The 13,752-nt window shown below is 42.0% G+C and overlaps 1 protein-coding gene across 7 annotated transcripts in view; it reads right to left on the minus strand.

Moving 5' to 3' along the window:
- Nucleotides 1-13,752, minus strand: part of WRN (WRN RecQ like helicase) — a 281,559-nt gene that overhangs the window by 153,271 nt on the left and 114,536 nt on the right. For 5 of the 7 annotated variants that reach the window (XM_073543508.1, XM_073543535.1, XM_073543500.1 and 2 more), the window contains 4 exons: nt 11,962-12,100; nt 7,224-7,302; nt 2,119-2,186; nt 209-317 (listed from right to left, as the gene is read on the minus strand). In XM_073543508.1, the coding sequence (XP_073399609.1) occupies nt 209-317; nt 2,119-2,186; nt 7,224-7,302; nt 11,962-12,100 (395 nt within the window). The remainder of the gene's footprint in view (nt 1-208; nt 318-2,118; nt 2,187-7,223; nt 7,303-11,961; nt 12,101-13,752) is intronic. The other 2 variants (XM_073543546.1, XM_073543526.1) reach the window with 1 other exon arrangement.

Consider the following 13,752-nt stretch of genomic DNA (forward strand, 5'->3'; position numbering starts at 1 on the left):
ATAAGTGGGTGATTCATACAAAAGTTATAGTATGCAGACATTGTAAAAATCAGTTTTCATCAATTATTTAAGCAAATTGGATGATCCTGAACCATATAGTTCCTATTGTGACAAGATGAAAACATTCTTGCCTTATCTAAAAATTTCTGACAGCTGCAAATAAAATTCAAGGAGGCAAAACAAAACAACCCTATTCAGTGACACTTACGAAAGCTGTAAAACTTGATCTTCCATGAGTGAAATAAGGGGAGAGATCACAATGCCAATGCAGGAAGTATAGACTGGAGCAAACTGATAACATAGACTCTTTCCGTAACCTAAAAAAATGAACATCCACCAACAAAAGACATGTTATTCGAATATGACTAGTATTGCTTCATTTTGTAGCAGTCTGTATGATAAAAAATATAGACACATTTACACACATGTACTTTTGGCTACAACTAAAACTTTGCACCCTTTACCTTCTACTGCCTCTGTGTTGCACTGGGTATGGCTGGCTGCAGAATGAGTTAACTGAAAATCTGTCAGTGAGCATGTTCTGACTAGAGAATGAACAAATCTTATCTTAGTTACTTTGAGCTCCTGTCAGCTGACTTAGGATCATAAAGTTTAGTTTAACAGGAAAATCAGAAGTAGGTTGTTGAGTTATAAATTCTTCTGTCAGAAGAAGCTCACTTACCAATTCTCAGTTTGCCTGCTCTTGACTGCGGAATAAATTATGAAACACAAAGGCTATTAAAGGTACATTGTGCAAAATATTTAAGAACCCCAAAAGCAAAAATCATTTTTAGCCAAAAATACATGCATTCATGTAAAATAAATTAATTAATTCCACCAAATGGTGTCCAGCCCATATTATTTAAGGATTTTATCCAGACCTGCTATTTTTGCCTAAATGCCTGTCTATTTGTTAAATTGCTCCTATTATCAATAGTATGTATGTTAAAGGGAATCTATCAGCAGGTTTTTGCTATGTAATCTGAGGACATCATGAGATGGGGCTTAAAACACAAATTTCAATGATATGTCACAAGTCAGACTGTGTGCTGCTGTTTACTTACAACAAAGGTTGGTGATTATCATTGCCTGGACTACAGCACCTCATGCTTCTTAGTCTGACTCCGCCCCTCCTGTGATAACCAGCTCACTGTCAATAGACAACGTACATACAGAGCCTGGTGTGGGCAGGGTTAGCTTTCTCAGCTCAGCTTTATGATAAATCTAAGATCTCTGTGACAGAACAGCTGCACCAAGTAAACTAAATGATACATTGCTGGATTCAGGGTATCCTTATCTACATCATACTGTTCTCAGATGAGGTAGAAAAAACCCAGAGACAAATTCCCTTGAATAGTTTTGACATTTCAGCCAGACCTGAATTTTAATTAAAGGGGTTGTCCAGTAGTAGCACAACCCCTTCTTAAGCTAAATGTTCAGCCCCGATAAAATAACACCTACACTCACCTCCCGTGCCGGCTCTGTCATGCGGTGTCGGCACTCACGGTTCTGGGGCTGTGATGAGGTGGAGTGACACGTGATCCCCGGCGCCCAATCAGTGCTGGCATCACTGTGTCTGCCTTCAAACTGAACATAAAAAAGGAAGTCCAGGATGAGCTGCAGCCCTGACATTCTCTTCATGTTCACTTTGTCCGAAGGCGGAGACAGTGATCCAGAGCTGATTGGACGCCGGGGTCACGTGTAACAACAACCGCATCACAGCTCAGGGCGCGGCATGTGCAGACACCACCGGAATGGCGCTGGCATGGGAGGTGAGTATAGGCTTTATTATTTTATCAAGGCTGAACATTTGGCTTAAGAAGGCATTGTCCTAGTAGTAGTGGACAACCTTTTAAATACCTGCCTACATGCAAAATCACACCTATTATAAGTGAATGTCACTACTACTAAATCAACCAAAGGTAATGGATTTTAGTAAATTCAAATACACATCAAACAACTACTTCAAAGAGCTGTATTTCAAAAGAAAAATAAATTTTGGTTTTCTTCCCAGTTCATTCATTAAGTCAGGTATTGCAACACAGCCTCATTCACCCCCATATAAAATATGTGTAAGACACAAAAGAACAATGGATAAGTTTTAGACAGATTGTTTACCTGTTGCCATGACAACAAGGTTGTCGCGCCTTTCTTTTAAAATAGAATTGATAACTTTCCACTGAACCCTGGAAAATAAGGAGAGGTAAAAATAGTAAAACAGACATTTTTCCCCCACTCATGACAGATCCCAATTAATTTAGTAGTTGACTTTGATGTCGCTAAATGTTCCTAACCATAGTTAGGATTAGGCTGTCACACTGACAGTTAAACCTTGTACCAAGACTCAGACCTAAAACAACCATATTGAAGGGGTTCTCTAAGAATGTGATAAAAAGGCCCAGTCATGTAATTCAAACTGCAGCCCATCAAAAGTCACGGGTTAGGATGGGTTGCAGTCTGAAGGAACAGCCTAAGACACTAGTGTCTCAACCTACAGAGGAGCTGTATCGAAAGCACAAAATATTAGTGACCTGCCAGAGATGGGCTGGGGCAGGAGAAGAAATAAATCTTCTCCTTGGTGGACTGAGCACAAAGGATTCTTTTCTCCAGCCTCAGTCCTCTGAGGAAAAATATATTTCTTCCTTTGTCACAGCCCTTCTCCTGCAGCTCACTAGTATGTGTGCTTACAATATAGCTCCTCTGTCAGTTGAGACACGGATCTTGGAATTTGTGTTTGTTTTGACTATAGCCAATCCCGACAAGTGACTAGGATGAGCTGCCGTTTGAATAGATAAGCCCATTTTCCTATTTTGAAAACTACTCTGGAGTCCTGTGACATCAATAAATTCTTTATGAAAAGGAGGCTTAGGCAGCACGGAGAGACTCTCTTAAAACTTAACTTTTAATTAATATTTTTTCTAAAAAAAAAATAAAAAAATTGAGATATACCCAGAGAGAAAACACATACATAAACAAAACATACCAATGTCTCAATTTTGTCAGTGAGCAAATAACCTATATTGCTAGGTGACATATATTTCTGTGACAAATGATATGGAAGGTGCCATAGTGCATAAAAGTGTTTAGATCTCAGCCATTTCAAAAGGCAACATAAGATGTAGGAGACCAGGGGGTTCCACAGATATAGCAGTGATTAGATATCACATTAGTCTACTCTGCCATGCCCCATGAAAATACTCCCACCCTGACAAGGGCAGTACCCAAGTGTAGTTCTGGTTAAATTAGTCCAAAAAAATGACAATTCCCTCCCAACAATTTCTATCTCCGTAATGAGAGGTCATCAGGGGTGTGTACATGTAAAGGGGACACAGGGTCTATATAGCTCCAGATGTACAGAGCAAAAACCACCTCAACATATATACTGAATATACACTTCAACAAAAAAAGGTAGCCTATAGTGATCAGTATACCCTGACAGGGGAGCGGAGTGCTACACCCTCTTTAGAAAAGACAGGGAGAAAAAAAATATACAGACCATCTCTCCCGTCATGATTCGATATGTCATTTACCCCATATAAAGGGCATTGCAGTAGCTTAGTTAACCATAGTTATGACCACTCACATAGTGAAAGTTAGTTAACTGTTAGTGGTCGTAACCATGGAGACCTAAGCTACAGTAATGCCCTGCCCATGGGGTAAGCGACATAGCGAATCAGAAGAACTATACTACATTTCTAATTGGAGATATTTGCTAATATTATAACACCTACTACATATTGGGATAGGATTGTGGAGGTGGGAATACCCTTTTAAAGCATTCAATTATTTTGTATTTGAAAGGAATCTGTCACCAGGTTTCTGCTATGTAATTTGAAAGCAGGATAATATAGGTAATGAGACTGATTCCAGAAATTTGTCACTTACTGGCCTGCATTATTTCATTTTGATAGTCACTGTTTTCTCTGCTGCACATTTGGCATTACTCAGAATGCAGAGCTCTGGATAAACCCGCCCACAACAGTGATTGGTAGCTTTTGTGTGTGGTTACACAGAGCAGCTGACAAGGCAGGAGACATGTAGTCTTGATCTTAATGAAAGGGCAAAACAAAGCCTAATAAGTGATACATCGCTGGAATCAGGCTCTCAGCTCCTACATTAGGCTGCTCTCATGTTACATAGCAAAAACCCGATGACAGATTCCCTTTATTAACTAAAAGTTGCTGATCACCTTCGGCAACAAAAAGTCTTATTCCTTTGAAAAGGAACATTACAATCAACTTTCTGAAACCAAAAAGTGTACATACTTCTCTTATTTAGGCAACAGAATTATGATAAATTCTTGAATATATGACTATCCATTGCTATACGAATTTGAGTGCATATCATTTATAGGGAAAATATATTTCCCATTAACTGCCAAGTCAAAATAAATAACAGTACAGACACGCTTACAGGTCCCGCATTTCTTGATGAGGCTAAATGGTGCCCTACGAAAAACTTCCCCATGATTCCCGTTGACTAAACTCAACAACCAAAAAGGAATAAAAATAGAAGTCAAAAAATCTAGTCAGTGGCATAAATAGAGGCCAGGCCCCACACCGAAGTTTTCACTGCCAACCTCTAAAAAACAAAACAAAAAAAAAAACCTGCCTGTCTGAATATAAAAATATAAAAAATGCATGTAATTTGTTTTTTTTACCCCACTGCCAAATGCATCAATCTTTCATGGCCCATGGAAGTTGGATAATAGAACATTAAGGGTGTGTGCACACGTAAGCATTTTTTTTGCGTTTTTTAAGCGTTTTTACTGGCAAAAACGCTTAAATAAACGCTTACAAGAAGCATCCCATTCATTTGAATGAATTCTGCACTTTTTGTGCATACTGATGCGTTTTTTTCCACGAAAAAAATGCATCGCGGTAAAAAACGCAGCATGCTCATTAATTTCGCAGAAAAATCCGCATTTCTAACTATATTCTATGAGACTGGGAAAGCTCCGGAAAAAAACGCATAAAAACACCCAAAAAACACGCAGAAAAAAATGCGCGTTTTCTGGGAAGGAGTCCGGTTTTTGTCAGGAATTTTCTGCATACGTGGGTACATAGCTTTAGGGTTTGCCCATATATTGTATGACAGTACCAGCATAGTGGGAGAGACATCACAAAAACATTTTTTTTAAAATGTTGCCAATTTTGCTTTCGTGTCAGGATCTCCATGTTAAAAATAAAATTAGTAATCCTACAATTTTCACAGTGGCCACTGGGGCTTCTTTATACTTATGCCCCTTGAGAGAGCATTTTCAGCAAGATTCCATATTATCCGAGGCAGGGTTACAATGATAGGTAACACATCTATCCACAGCTAATAACACAGAATCCACCATTTAGGCTATGTGCACACGTTGCGGATTTTATGCGTTTTTGCCGCATTTTTTCACTGCGAAAACACATACAAAAAGCAACCCATTGAATTCAATGGCATTCCGCACATGCTGTGCTAATGCTGCGTATTTTTCCACGGTGGAATCGCATCATGGAAAAATACGCCGCATGCTCATTCTTTGTGCGGAATCGCGGTAATTCCGCACACATAGGAATGCATTGATCCGCTTACTTTCCGCAAGTGGCTATGCCCACCATGGGCAAAGTAAGGCCTCTTTCACACTTCCGTTTTTTACAATCAGTCAAAATCCGCCAGGTTTTGAAAAAAATTTTGACGGATTGCCGTCCGTTGCATCCGTTTTTGTGAGGATCCGCCATAATGTTGCTGTCCTTTACCATCCTCAAAGATTTGCAAACGGAGCTTGCAACGTTTTTTTGGCCAGCGGATCCTCCAGACTCTGATTTAACCCGAATATATCTCTCTCTCTCTCCCCCCCCGCCCCCCCGGCCACCAGTTCCTTTAAATTTTCTCATTTTGCGGATCCGTCAAAAGAAAAAAAAAAAACGGATCCTGTGGCATCAGTTAAGAACGGATCCGCTTCTCCACCTTTTTGGCGGATTGTAACTGACACAAAAAACTGAAGTGTGAAAGAGGCCTAAGCGGAAAATGTGCCGATGGTACCCAGGATCTGGAGCAGAGGAGACTCTCCTCCAGGCCCGGGGTACCATATCCATGTTAAAAAAATTAAAATAAAAAATTGGGATATTCTCACCTTCCGGCGTCCCCCGCAGCCTTCCCAGGCCTCAGCGATGCTCCTGGCAACTCCCGTTCCCAGTGATGCCTTGTGACAATGACCTGTGATTACAAAGCATCACGCGAGACTGCTACGTCATTACAGGTCATTCTCGCAAGGCATCACTGGGAACGGGACTTGCCGGGAGCATCGCGAGGCTCTGGAAGGCTGCAGGGGACGCCAGAAGGTGAAAATATCACGATTTTTTATTTTTATTTTTTTTTATTAATTTTTAGCATTATATCTTTTACTACTGATGCTGCATAGGCAGCCTCAATAGTAAAAAGTTGGTCACACTTGTCAAACACAATGTGACCTACCTGTCAATCAGTTTTCCAAGCGATGCTACAGATCGCTTGGAAAACGCTAGCATTCTGCAAGCTAATTACGCTTGCAAAAAGCTAGTTTTTCGCGGGAATTCCGCATGCGGATTTACCGCGGGAGGGAGTTGTGGAATTGCTGCGGAAATTTCCGAGGCAATTCTGCACGCGTGCACAATGTCACAGCTGACCTTGCACCCCCTTCTCCCTTCACATTGCACTGGCTCAATAGACAATTCAGTACAAAAGATAGTGTCCATTGTGGCCGTGAACACTTCTTGTTTGCTGGAACAAAAGGAAATTAAAGTCTAAAAAAGCCCCAGTGGCCAATTTGAAAATTGCAAGATTTCTATTTTTAATACAGATTGTGAAAAAAAATGACAAAAAATAAACATTTTATTTATTGGTTTGACAAAGGCTCATTGTGGTGAAAAATTAGCTTTTTTCCCTGTTGGATGTTTTTGATAATACATTTTGGGAGCAATTCTGCTGCCTTTAATTTTCTTCTTTGTGGATTGGTGCGTAGAGTCATCCCAAAAAAGCAGAGACTTACAAGTGGTGCAGGAGAAAAACCTTTACCTTAATGGGGACAGGGGTAGGGAAGAGAGTCGTCAGTAATGGCTTTAAACTTCATAATTGCATTGAAAAGTCTGCCTGCACAGTCGCAGACACCATCAGAGACTCCCCGATAGCCCTCCTTTCCTGTACTTTTGCATTTTGAGCTTATTTGTTTTTTCCTTTTTATATCCCTCCCAAATAATACTTACGGCTTAAAACTTGAATGGCCAAAATAGGTTTTCAAGCAAGATATTTGATGCACATTTGGTTCAGGAAGAGCTGGATCTTCTTAGAAGAAAAAATAAAAAATTATTATTATTTATAGATTTCTCATATGATTTCAACACAATAAAGACTTTTTAGAAATTAAGTCTAGACTTTTCCCATTCCCAAAATGAATTGAATGAGTTGATTTATTACCGTATATACTCGAATATAAGCCGACCCGAGTATAAGCCGAGGCACCTAATTTTGCCACAAAAAACTGGGAAAACTTATTGACTCGAGTATAAACCTTGGGTGGAAAATGCAGCAGCGACTGGTTAATTTCAAAAAGAAAAATAAATACCAATAAAAGTAAAATTAATTGAGACATCAGTAGGTTAAATGTTTTTGAACACAGTGAACATATATACAGTCATATGTTAAAGTTTGGGCACCCCTATTAATGTTAACCTTTTTTCTTTATAACAATTTTTGTTTTTGCAACAGCTATTTCAGTTTCATATATCTAATAACTGATGGACTCAGTTATATTTCTGGATTCAAATGAGGTTTATTGTACTAACAGAAAATGTGCAATCTGCATTTAAACAAAATTTGACCGGTGCAAAAGTATGGGCACCCTTATCATTTTCTTGATTTGAACACTCCTAACTACTTTTTACTGACTTCCTGAAGCACGAAATTGGTTTTGTAACCTCATTGAGCTTTGAACTTCATAGCCAGGTGTATCAAATCATGAGAAAAGGTATTTAAGGTGGCCACTTGCAAGTAGTTCTCTTATTTGATTCTCCTATGAAGAGTGGCATCATGGGCTCCTCAAAACAACTCTCAAATGATCTGAAAACAAAGATTATTCAACATAGCTTTTCAGGGGAAGGATACAAAAAGTTGTCTCAGAGATTTAACCTGTCAGTTTCCACTGTGAGGACCATACTAAGGAAATGGAAGAACACAGGTACAGTTCTTGTTAAGGCCAGAAGTGGCAGGCCAAGAAAAATATCAGAAAGGCAGAGAAGAAGAATGGTGAGAACAGCCAAGGACAATCCACAGACCACCTCCAAAGACCTGCAGCATCATCTTGCTGCAGATGGTGTCACTGTGCATCGGTCAACAACACAGCGCACTTTGCACAAGGAGAAGCTGTATGGGAGAGTGATGCGAAAGAAGCCGTTTCTGCAAGCACGCCACAAACAGAGTCGCCTGAGGTATGCAAAAGCACATTTGGACAAGCCAGTTACATTTTGGAAGAAGGTCCTGTGGACTGATGAAACAAAGATTGAGTTGTTTGGTCATACAAAAAGGCATTATGCATGGAGGCTAAAAAACACAGCATTCCAAGAAAAACACTTGCTACCCACAGTAAAATTTGGTGGAGGTTCCATCATGCTTTGGGGCTGTGTGGCCAATGCCGGCACCGGGAATCTTGTTAAAGTTGAGGCTCGCATGGATTCAACTCAGTATCAGCAGATTCTTGACAATAATGTGCAAGAATCAGTGACGAAGTTGAAGTTACGGAGGGGATGGATATTTCAGCAAGACAATGATCCAAAACACCGCTTCAAATCTACTCAGGCATTCATGCAGAGGAACAATTACAATGTTCTGGAATGGCCATCCCAGTCCCCAGACCTGAATATCATTGAACATCTGTGGGATGATTTGAAGCGGGCTGTCCATGCTCGGCGACCATCAAACTTAACTGAACTGGAATTGTTTTGTAAACAGGAATGGTCACAAATACCTTCATCCAGGAACTCATTAATAGCTACAGGAAGCGACTAGAGGCTGCTATTTTTGCAAAAGAAGGATCTACGAAATATTAATGTCACTTTTATGTTGAGGTGCCCATACTTTTGCACCGCTCAAATTTTGTTAAAATGCAGATTGCACATTTTCTGTTAGTACAATAAACCTCATTTGAATCCAGAAATATAACTGAGTCCCATCAGTTATTAGATATATGAAACTGAAATAGCTGTTGCAAAAACCAAAATTGTTATAAAGAAAGGTTAACATTAATAGGGGTGCCCAAACTTTAACATATGACTGTAGTTATCATTTGTATCTGTGGGTTCCTTTGTTTAGGTTTAGGTGTTTTTTAATAAGAAAAAATAAAATCTGTTTTTAAGGGAAATATGTTCACGTTATGATTGCATTTCCTGAAATAATTTTGTAGAAAGTGAGTTAAATGTTTTTGAATAGCCATATTGAATCACGAGCCCTATATAATGCTCCATACAGTTCATGATGGCCCCATAAGATGCTCCATACAAATTACGCCCCATATAATGCTGCACAAAGGTTAATAATGGCCCCACAAAATGCTCCATAGAATAATATGCACCAAATGCTGCTCCATAAAGGTTATGGCCCCATAAGATGCTCCATAGAATATGCCCCATATGCTGCTCCATAAAGGTTATGGCCCCATAAGATGGTCCACAGAATATGCCCCATAAAGATGCTCCATAGAATATGCCCCATAAGAAGCTGCTCCATAAAGGTTATTGGCCCCATAAGATGCTCCATAGAATATGCCCCATATGCTGCTTCATAAAGGTTATGGCCCCATAAGATGCTCCATAGAATAATATGCCCCATATGTTGCTCCATAAAGGTTATGGCCCCATAAGATGCTCCATAGAATTTGCCCCATATGCTGCTCCATAAAGGTTATGGCCCCATAAGATGCTCCATACAATATTCCCCATATGCTGCTCCATAAGGGTTATGGCCCCATATGCTGCTCCATAAAGGTTATAGCCCCATAAGATGCTCCATAGAATAATATGTCACATATGCTGCTCTAGAAAGGTTATGGCATCATAAGATGCTCCATAGAATATGCCCCATATGCAGCTCCATAAAGGTTATGGCCCCATAAGATGCTCCTTAGAATATGCCCCATATGCTGCTCCACAAAGGTTATGGCCCCATAAGATGCTCCATAGAATTTGCCCCATATGCTGCTCCATAAAAAGGTTATGGCTCCATAAGATGCTCCATAGAATATTGCCCATATGCTGCTCCATAAAGCTTATGGCCCCATAAGATGCTCCATGAAATAGGCCCCATATGTTGCTGCTGCGAATGAAAAAAAATTACATACTCACCTCTCGTCGCTGGGGGGCAGGTGCCAGGTTCCTGAGCAGGCAGGGACACCGGCCCCCTATGGGGGACAGGTGCCGGTGTCGCCGCTGGCTCAGGGCCTCGGCACCTGCGATATTCACCTGTCCCCATTCCACCGCCGCGCGCCACTCTGTCTTCTGGGTCCTCTGTCAGTGACTGTTCAGGCAGAGGGCGCACACTAACTACGTCATTGCGCCCTCTGACCTGAACGTCACAGCCAGAGGATGCAGTGGACAGAGTGGTGCGCGGCGATGGAACGGGGACAGGAGAATATAGCACGGCTCCCCTCGTCCTCCCCGTCATACTCACCCCCTCTCCTGTCACGTATGTTCAGCCCGTTTCTTCCATGGTCTCCGGTGCTGCGCGTGTGTTCAGCGGTCAAGTGGTACCGCTCAATAAAGTCATGAAAATGCACATATTCATGACTTTAATGAGCGGTACCATGTGACCGCTGAACACAGACGCCGGAGACCATGGGAGAAGCAGGGGCTGCAGAGACCCTGCCAGGAGGGGGTATGATGTGACACCCATGCTCCCCCTCCCGACCCCCTGGTATATGACTCGAGTATAAGCCGAGAGTGGTCACTTTCAGCCTTAAAAAATGGGCTGAAAATCTCGGCTTATACTAAAGCATATACGGTAATTAGTTATCCCACAGAGAGAACTATCCATATCTAAAACTTAAAAATGACAATTGTTGTACTTTGCCTCACCACAAAAGTAGACAAAACAGCAGTCAAAGAGTCATATGTGCCCCAAAGAGGCAACCGCATAATCTGCAGTTCACCTGAAAAAATACAAACTCCCATTTTGACAGAGAATAAAAAGTGTTAAGGTTCCTTGAGGTAGGAGAGGTTTAAAGTGAACCTGTCACCAGGTTTGGCCGATATAAGTTATGGCCATCACCTTTCAGGGCTTCTATTCTATAATGCTGTATATCTGCCCCCAAACCGACCTGTAAGAGAAGAAAAATAACTTTTATTATACTTACATGCGGGGCGGTCCAGTCTGATGGGTGTTGCCGGTCCTGGTCCGGTGCCTCCCGTCTTGATGTGATGCCGTCTTCCTTATTGGTTCATGTGGATGACGCGTCCCCGCATCATCCACACAGGCTCGCTGGCAACACGCTCGTGTGCAGGCGCACTTATCTGCCCTGTTGAGGGCATTGCAAAGTACTGCAGTGCGCAAGTGCCAGGGCTCTTTGACATTTCCGGGCGCCTGCGCACTGCAGTACTTTGCTCTGCATTTAACAGGGCAGAGAAGTACGCCTGCACACGAGTGCGGTGCCGAGTCCATACGAAGTAAGCAGGAGGGCGGCATCGCATGAAGATGGGAGTTGCCAGACCAGAACCAGCGACACCCATCGGACCGGACCGCCCCGCTGGTGAGTGTAATAAAAGTTATTTTTTATATATATATATATATATATATATATATATATATATATATATATATATATATATATAATTTATCATTATAAAATGCTGTATATCGGCCCAGAAAGGTGGTGGCAGTAACTTATATCGGCCAAACCTGGTGACAGGTTCGCTTTAAGTATGAACAGATGATCCACTGCAAAATTATATGTCATACCCCAATCATCTTCTTCCTCCTCTTCTATTCCTTCATCTTCTTCCTCATCCACAGCATTGTCTACTTCACCTTTTGGTACAAGCATTTGTGGAGAGCTTCTGGGAAAGGAGTCCGGGCTTTTATCCAGGACTTCTACAGACTAACAAAAGAATAGCAACAGTTTATTATACTGTATTAAGTATTTTACAGGTCTGACAGAAGTTTGATCTAACCACAGTCAACTGTGACAACCAGCAGTTTGTGATGAAACATTATTTCAGAGGGGGCGTGGCCTAGGCGCAGGTGATGTAAGTCGCACTGCGTGCGTGCTCCTGAGGTAACCCTGTACAGCTACTGACTAGGCAACTATATTTCAAAATTTTTGCTCTCATTCATACTTACTTTTATTCAGCAAGTTGTTTGGCACGTTTTAAGATGTTTCCTGTCAAAATCGGATATACCTAGGACATTTTATCCTGTGGCGAAGACTGCGGCCTGCTAAAATGGCGTTGGTTGATGCCGTTTCACTGTGAGAGATCCTGTCTGAGGTAAAAAAAGACTCAAAGACTGCCTTTTTTCTTTATAAATATTTTATTTTTCACCTTTCATCACATTGGTGTGGATTTATATTCATTTTCCCACAATGTTGACTTTTGGAGCTTTTATCAATTTTCAGTGACATTTTCGTTATTTTGATATTGCACCAATTTATTGGAAGATTTCCTCTTGGACCCTCTCTGGATGTACCCATGTTCAACCAGGCGGTTTTAGCCCCCTTTTGACTGTTATACCCTGGCACAGCGGGGGTGAAGATCCTGTCAGAAATTTCTCTGGGCGCCATCTTCTGCCTTCCAGTGACGTCACCGCTAATCGGTGGGTATCATAAAACATATCAAAACACCTTCTGGGACCTTCTGTGTGTGTACCCCTACCCAACCGGGGGGTTTTCGCCCACTTTTAATTTTGTTTAGCCTGGGCACATCGCAGGTGAAGACTCGGACTGAGACCGCTGCAGGCGCCATCTCCCTCCCTGTCAGTGACATCACAGCTATAAGCGGTTTTTTGCCTGTGATCAAATTTGATCTAGACTGGTTTTAACTCTTATTTTGGGGCTGCCCCTTGTGGACAGTGGGGTCGGGGATCTCTTTTGTGTGTGTTTTCATTGGACACACTGCTGTGGAAGTTCCCCCCCACAGACCGCTGGGCTCTGCTGCACAGCGGATCCTCCTCCTCTGCCAGTGACGTCACCGCTATTCGGGTGGCGTCACAAAATACATTAGAACCCCCCCTGTGACCTTCTATAGGTCTGCCCCTGTCTAACCGGGGTGTTTGCGCCCCCTTTTAACTTTATTTTGCCTGGGCACATCGCAGGTGAAGATTTGGATTGGGACTGCTGCAGGTGCCGCCTCCCTCCCTCCCAGTGACGTCACCGCTATATGCGGTTTTTTTCTGGGCTCAAAATTGAATAAAAATTTATCTATCCCCATTTATGGGGTTGCCCCTGATGGATCGGGGGGGCCTTTGGATTTTTTTTAATTTGTTTTACCAGGGCACATTGCCTGAGAAGTTCCTCTGTCAGCTCGCCCTGGTCCTCTATACTTCGGCTGCTCCTCCTCCTGTGACATCATCACTGGACCAGGGCCTTCTTCTGAATGAAGTGGAGATCCCCAGCTGCATTGTCCTGACGTGTCTGGCTGTGACAGCCACGGATTGCTGTATACTCCTGCTCCACAGGCTTCCTCACCTCTGCCTGTGACATCGCCGTTGATTGCAGCCTGTCTGGAAGCTGTGGGGGACTGCAGTCGCCGCCTA

Source organism: Dendrobates tinctorius, unplaced genomic scaffold, assembly GCF_039654945.1.
Source record: "Dendrobates tinctorius isolate UK_male_01 unplaced genomic scaffold, ASM3965494v1 ptg000011l, whole genome shotgun sequence".
Lineage (NCBI taxonomy): Eukaryota > Metazoa > Chordata > Amphibia > Anura > Dendrobatidae > Dendrobates > Dendrobates tinctorius.